At 37.7% G+C, this 7,702-nt stretch overlaps 1 protein-coding gene across 1 annotated transcript; it reads right to left on the minus strand.

Moving 5' to 3' along the window:
* Positions 1–765: 765 nt before the first annotated feature.
* On the minus strand, positions 766–1,398 carry LOC140183196 (protein FAR1-RELATED SEQUENCE 4-like). Its single transcript, XM_072231219.1, has one exon. The coding sequence runs from the start codon at positions 1,396–1,398 to the stop codon at positions 766–768; it is 633 nt and encodes a 210-aa protein (XP_072087320.1).
* Positions 1,399–7,702: the final 6,304 nt, after the last annotated feature.

Here is a 7,702-nt window from a genome sequence, read left to right on the forward strand (position 1 = left end):
AAAAATTAATTTAAACGGTAACTATCAAAATAGTTTCTAATAGATAATTTAAAATAATAGAATAAATTATAATTAAATTAAACTTTAATAATCATAAAATTCTATTTAATTATTTTTGTTAAAAATATTTTTTTTTAAAATAACTAATTATTTAATTTTCAAAAAATTTGGGATGTTATAGTTGGCAAATAATTCAGCCTTTTTGTTTCTAACCCACTTCATAACATCCTTAAAATCACCTAAATCTTCGCAAGCAGCAAATGGCAAGCCCTCCAGCTCATCATTCATAGCAGCAATCCTACTCTCATAACTTCCATTTCCAACTAACGATCCCCGCTGCTCCAACCTTATATGTGCCTCTTTTGCTTTCATGGTCCACCACTTCAATATCAATAACTCAGGTAATTCTGTAATTTGAAGATATATCAATAGACGAAGGATATAAACACATGGAATACCAAATGACTCCATTCGTTGACATGAACACCTAAACTCACTATTGTCAGGCCAATAAGATACAACTCATTTTCATGTTAACTCATAATATTTTCGTACATCATAGTTCACATTACATGAAGTCTCTCGCCAATCAACTATTATCGCACTTGATGCTTTCAACAATAACTATCGAAACAAGTAGAACACCTCTCTTGTATAAACAGTTGCACCTGATCGCTCCAATGCTTGCACCTGTGTTTGCATTATCGGAAACCCGTATGAGATGTAATAGTCAGCCTCAGCCTCATTATTCCGCAATAAACCCATTCACCGACGGAAGTGATGGAGGAATTCCTTAATGTTGTAGCCAGATTTTACAAACCTAGCAACTTGCGAATGTAGTGCCTCACACCTCGATGTATTTCTCAACCCGGCAAAGAACTTGCCTTTCATATGTGTTGTAGCCCACATATATTTAATCCCATAAGTGGTCTTAACCCACTCCATGTTCTTAACCCCAAAACTATTAACCATTGACGCCCACTGCTCCTCAAACTCATCAATCTCATAATCGCCAAGCATACATTTCCTGAATTGTTGGGTAAACTTGGGGTTGGAGACATTGGCTGTGGCATTTCTTAACAAATGCCATCCGCACAACCTCTGGCGTGCCTCTGGAAAGACCTTTTCAATTGCAAGCTTCATAGCCTTGGCACCATCAGTTATCACAGCATCTGATCGTTTACCATTCATTGCTTCCACGAATCTCTGTAACAGCCATATGTAAGTTCCTTCTCCTTCATTAGCCACAATTGCACTGCCAAAAACTATTGTTTGAAGGTGATGGTTCACTCTTAAGAAAACTACCAATGGAAACTTGTACTTGTTTTTCTTGTAAGTTGCATCAAAGGCCATAACGTCACCAAATACTTCAAAGTCAACACGGCTCTTCCTGTCCATCCAGATTAGGTGTCGAAACACACCATTGTTATCCAACTCGTAGCTCTGATAAACCACTATTTTACGATTTATTTTGTATTGAATTGAGTGGATTTTATCCATTATTCTCACACTTATTGATACAATTCGCATGTTTTACATTTTCTTTCCTAATTTTGTGCTATGATTGAAACATGTTTCTTTGGCCTAAAATTTGCTAATTTTAACTCTCTCTTATTATCATTCGATGCCGTGATATGTTTGTTAAGTGTTTTCAAGGTTTATAGGGCAGGAATGGCTTAGAGGATGGAAAGGAAGCATGCAAAAGTGGGAGGAACACAAGAAACAGGGAATTTCAGAAGCTGGTAGTGACGCGCACGCGTGACCAGTGCAGCAGGAAAGTGACGCGTACGCGTGGATGACGCGTACGCGTGACCAGGAATTTGTTCAGCGACGCGTATGCATGACAAAGTGCCACGTGCTGCATTAAATAGAAAACACTGGGGGCGATTTCTGGGCTACTTTTGACCCAGTTTCAAGCCCGAAAATACTGATTAGAGGTTGCAAAGTGGAGCTGGAAGGAGGAATCAATCATACACATAACATTCATTCACACACTTTAGGTTTTAGATGTTGAATTCTAGAGAGAGAGGAGCTCTCTCCTCTCTCTAGGTTTTAGGGTTTCTTTTAGTTTTAGTTCTTCTCAAATTTAGATTTCTACCTTGCTTTAATTTAGTTTTCTTCTAATTTTATTTGTTCTAGTACTTTGGCTTATCTACTTCTCTTGTTGATTTCCTAATGTTGCCAATTTAGTATATGAATTTTTCTTGTTTCCTTTAATCCATATTAATGCAATTTATGTTTTCATGTTTATGATTTCTTTCTTTAATTTGTTGTTATTGTTTCCTCTTGCAATTGTTAGTCTTAGATTTTGCTATGCCTTGTTAGTTTTTATGCTTTTATTTTATGCCGAACAAGTGTTTGATAAAATGTTTGGTAGGATTTTAAAATAGATTTTTATGTTCTTAACTTGGATTGATCAATTAAAGACTCTTGAGTTATCAAAACTCTTTTGTTGAATGGTAATTGAAGATTGCCGGTTAGCTTGAACCTCACTAAATCTAGTCTCTCACTATGAGTTGACTAAGACTTGTGAACTCAAGGTGATTGTATGCACTTGACCTTCCTCCATTGGTTAGAGGTTAACTAAGTGAAGGCAATCCACATTTACCATCACAATTGATGATGATAATAATAAGGATAGGACTTCTAATTCTCAATCCTTGCTAAGAGCCTTCTTAGTTATTAGTTTATTTTCTCGCCATTTTACTTTCTTGTTTCTTATTACAAACCCAAAAATATACTTTCCCATAACCAATAATAAACATACTTCCCTACAATTCCTTGAGAGACGACCCGAGGTTTGAATACTTCAGTTAATTTTATTGGGTTTGTATTTGTGACAAACAATCTAAACATTGATTGAGGTTTAATTGTCGGTTTAGAACTATTCTTGCAACGCGATATTTTTGTGAAAATCTTTACCGATATTTTTCCTCCGTCAAGTTTTTAGCGCCGTTGCTGGGGAATTGCAAATGTGTGCCTTATTATTGGTTATTGTGAATATTGTGAATATGTTTGCCTTTTTGTTTCTTTGTTAGTCGTTTCTAGTTCTAGGAGTTTATTTTCATTATTTCTTATTAGATTTTGTTTTTATTTTCTCTTGCTACTATAAATTCTCACCCCTTTGGCTATGAGTTTGGTTCAAATTATGTTGTAGGAAATGGAAGCTACAATGAGAACATGCATCAAGGGTGGAACAATCAAAGGTGGGAGGAGCCTCGAGCATAAGATCAACCTTTTTGGCAATAACCTCCACCAACGTACTATAAGCAAGAGCCATTCTAGGATACATATCAATCCAATAGCTATGGTGGATCCCCTTGTAGTTACCAACAAGCCCCACCATATGCCTATGAACCCCCTCCTCAACATAGCTCTGAATCACCATACTCACAAGCCCCTTTCCACCATTCACCTCCATATGACCCTAACCTTATCCACCACACCAACCACCATAATATGAACCTTACATAGAACCACCCCAATTCCACCACAGTTACTCCCAAGAACCACCACCTCAATATACACCATCTCTATATCCTTATCAAGAAGAACCACCTTCGTATTATGAGCCCTTTCTCCCAATAAATGAACCCTCCTATCCACCCCAAGCTCCCATAGATGATACCTTTAGTGTTATTCGCCAAGGGTAACGAGAGCTTTAAACCACACTTACCTCTACTCTCACCGGTCTCACCTCTACTCTCTAAGCTCTTATATCCCATGTGGATCTACCTTCTACCTCCAATACTCAACCCTCGAACTCTAGTGCACTTCTTTTTCACCCATATCCATCAATCCAAGAGCAATATGATCCCAATTATGCTGGTAACATGGAACAAGAGAGAAGGGATCATCTTAGGGACTTAATGGATCAGATTCACGCATCCATACTTCAAGAGAAGCAAGAGGAGGCCCAAAAGGTGGAGATAGGAGAGACCCTTGAAGATGAAGGAATAGTTGAAGAATTAGGGAAGGTTGAACAAGAGGGAAGTTCCATCATTGAAGACAACTCTACACCAAGTTACAATAAGAATCTTGTTGAAGCTTTTTCCATCGGATGTGAAACCAATGTTGAGGAGGAATGTATACACCCTCCAACACATGACTCGATCAATGGGGAAGAGTTGGAAGAAGTTAACAAGAAAGTGGGAATTGAAGAAAGTTGTCAAGAGGTGGAAGTCATCACGGAGGAGCTGGATTTTGTACTAGAGCAAGTGGAGAATGCCAAAATTATTGAAGAAAAGGAAGTGGTGAAAGATTTAGGAAATGCGGAACCTCCATGGGAATCTCAAGTCATAAATCCTCCTTCCAAGACGTTTGAATTTGATGTTGAGGAGGGTGTGCAACCTCCAAGGCATATCATGGTCGAAGACTTTGAGGAGGTTGATTATGAGATGGATTCAATAATTGATGAGTTTTTATCTACAATTGAATCCTCTCTCATTGAACTTGAAGAAAAGGTTGATGTTGCAGAAGGTTGTCAAGAGGTGGAGATCATCAAAGAGGAGTCCAAGAGAGTGAAGCATACATTAGCAGAGCCGCCACTGGAGCCACCTCTCCCAAAGCCATCACCATCCGTCCTTTCATTCAAGGGGGTAAATCTCTACTCCTTAAGCTTTAATTTCTCACTTGCATACGGTTTGCTTGAGACGGATGGACAACTTAGAGCTCTTTGTAGTTTTAAGAGTACAAGGGGGATGGTTAGTAGTTGGTAACACAATCCTAGGTTCGTTATGGTTGGATGTTCAAGGTCTAAGTGCAATGGTTGGTATAGTTCTCAATTGATTGGGTCTAGAAAGTTGTTCGGGTGCCTCAGTGAGAATTCGGATTGCTTGCCACCCGGTTGGAACAATGATGATCCACTTAAAGACGGGTGTAGAAACAAGATTTGGGATCCCGGCATACAAGAGGATCAACTTTGGGAGCTCAAAACTTGTGAAAAACTTCATCAAAGCTTGGTAAATTCACTTGGAAATATTGGAGCTTATTGGAAATCCAAGCATTGGTGGAAGTTTCAAGATGAGTTCAAGCACAAGCCACCATGACAAGGAGCTCACCAAATGTCCAACTTAAGGAATTTAACTACAAGTGCTAGGTGGGAGACACCCCACTATGGTAAATTCTTTCTATTTTCTCTTTTATTTATATTGGTAATAAGTTAAATTTTAACTGTTAGTTAGATTTATTTAGTTTACATTGTGATTTTGCTTGTTTATTAATGTTTGACATTACTTTGGTAGCCTGTTAATTTAAAAAAAAAAAAGAGAAGCTGTCACGCATGCGCGTGACCGACGCGTACGTGTCAATGCCCAAATTTGGTTTGTGCCCAAAGCATGCTGGAATGGCGCAACAGCGTGGCCTGGACAGAGAGTTGTGCCAGGACCGCGCTGGTGGGGTGCTAGGTGCATAGCCAAACCCACGCGTGCACGTCACTAACACGTACACATCATTTGCGTTATTTACCATCCATGCGTAGGTGTGGACGACGCGTGCGTGTCGACGCCAAAATTTTGATGGTCCAATATTAAAAACAGATAGTTGGGCTGCCGCTGTGCGAGTGTTGTGCGCGGAGTACAAATCACGTCCACGCGTACGTGTGACTGACGCATATGTGTCACTTCCTTATTCTGCAACCCACGTGTACACGTGGGCGACGCTTACGCGTTGCGTCATCTTTTACTTTCTTTTACTTTCTTTTCTCCTTTCGTCTTCTTTCTTCTCTTGTTCTTCTTTCTTTCTACATTTCTTCTTCTTAATTCCTTTCCCTTCTCATCTTTATTCTCCCTCATTTATTGCATTTGCATACTTTATTTATTGCATTTTAACCTTGTTGCTTGTTCTTATTTTCTTTTCTAAGTTTGATATTATACTATTGGTATTGAATGTTCTTACTCAACTGTTGCATATTTCTTGCATTGTTTTGGGTGCTTCTTGACTTGTCTGCTATTTACTTGATATGCCCTTCGCTTCTATTATTTTCTCACTCACATTTTGTAGCTACCATGTAGTTGAGAACCTCATTATTACTTGGCATTAGCACACCTATATTTTATTTGTTTGCATATCTTTGTTTGTGGGTTCTTTTTCTTTTTTCTTCTTCTCTCCTTTCAGGCTGGCCACCAAGAGGGAAAAGAAAAAGTTTCTAACCGGGGCACAACAAGTCTCTCCGCACAATCTTTTGAGAAAGCGCATCAGTTGTAGCCACCTATCCACTTGCATATCTTTGCATGCACCGAGGACGGTGCAATTTTTAAGTGGGGGGAGGTCGATACCAACTTTCGTGGGTTAGTTACTTTCTTTTCAACACCAATTCTTAATTTTCTTTGTTAGTTAATTATTGCATTGCATAATAGATTGCATGTGTAGTTAGTTGTTTGCATTTATGTACTACTTGGTTGAAGTGATGAATTCTTTTTCAAGAAACTATTTTATAGCATTTCACTAATTTGAATTAAAATTTTTGTTGAACTTGCTTGAAAAAAATTATTTTAGAACATGGTTTCAGAGCTCGAACACACAAAACCAGCGAGATTTTGAACCTATTTGATTGGTTGCATCTTATCAACCAATGTTTTATTTTGGTGTGTGTTGTTCTCTCTAAAATTGTGATCTTTGTCTTGCTTAATTCTATATTTCCATTGTTTGATGTATGCATACACTTATGTGATTGAGGCCTTTGTTTCACTATAGCTCACATACCCATATGGCCTTACCTTTTCATTATCCTTTGCAAACCAAATGTTGAGCCTATTTTACCCCATTTGTTCTTTACTTTAGCACATTATTAACTCTAAACGAAAAACAATGAATGACCTTAATTTGAATCCTTGGTTAGCTTAGACTAGTGAAAGTGTTCATGATTTAAGTGTGGGAAAGTTGGGTTTGGTAATATTTGGTTTGGGAATTGAGTATGTTAGACTTTTTTTGTGAAAATGTGAAAAAAATATTGAGGACATGTTCATGCATTCAATACCTTAGTCATATGCATTGAGAAAAACAAAAGAAAAGAAAAATAAAAAGAAAAAAAAAGAGCAAATAATAAAAAGGGACAAAATGCCCCAAAGTAAATGGTGATAGCAATGCATATGTACTGTACTCAAATTGGAATGCATGAATATGTGGTAAACATAGTTAATGGGTAGTTAGATTTTGTATGTTGATTCCATGGATTGTCTTAAGTTAGGTGAGAAGTTTAGGTTAATTAAGGATTCAGATTTTAGTCCACTTGACCAAATACAATCCTACCTTGACCTTAACCCCATTACAACCCTTGAAAGACCTCTTGATATGTGTATTTGTGCATTAAATTTTTGTTGATTGGTAGAAGAAGAACAAGCCTTAGAAAGCAAGGTTAGTAGAGAATTGAGAGAATTAAACCTCAAACACTTGAGTGATTAGAGTGTATACACTTCCGGTGAGGGTTCAATGCTCGATTCTTTGTCCACGGCTTTCACGAACTTTCTTCTTGCAAGTCTATGTGTACTTCATTTTATGATTTGAATTAGTGGAATCCAGTTTGTAACACCCTCACTATCAGAACTCACGCTTCCGGCTGTGCCACTCTGATAGCAAATAGTATTACGACTACTTTACATACTAAATACTAAATAGGAGCCTGTGACTCGACACTGTATCGCTGATTTCTTCAAAAACCGAAAATAGATACTTTATCTTAAGAAAAATACAAGTAGGCATAGAT

The sequence above is a fragment of the Arachis hypogaea genome, chromosome 20, assembly GCF_003086295.3.
Source record: "Arachis hypogaea cultivar Tifrunner chromosome 20, arahy.Tifrunner.gnm2.J5K5, whole genome shotgun sequence".
Taxonomy (NCBI): Eukaryota; Viridiplantae; Streptophyta; class Magnoliopsida; order Fabales; family Fabaceae; genus Arachis; species Arachis hypogaea.

Bases quoted from the DNA above. Each gene is read 5' to 3' on its own strand.
- LOC140183196 (XM_072231219.1), bottom strand. From the start codon at position 1,398: ATGGACAGGAAGAGCCGTGTTGACTTTGAAGTATTTGGTGACGTTATG.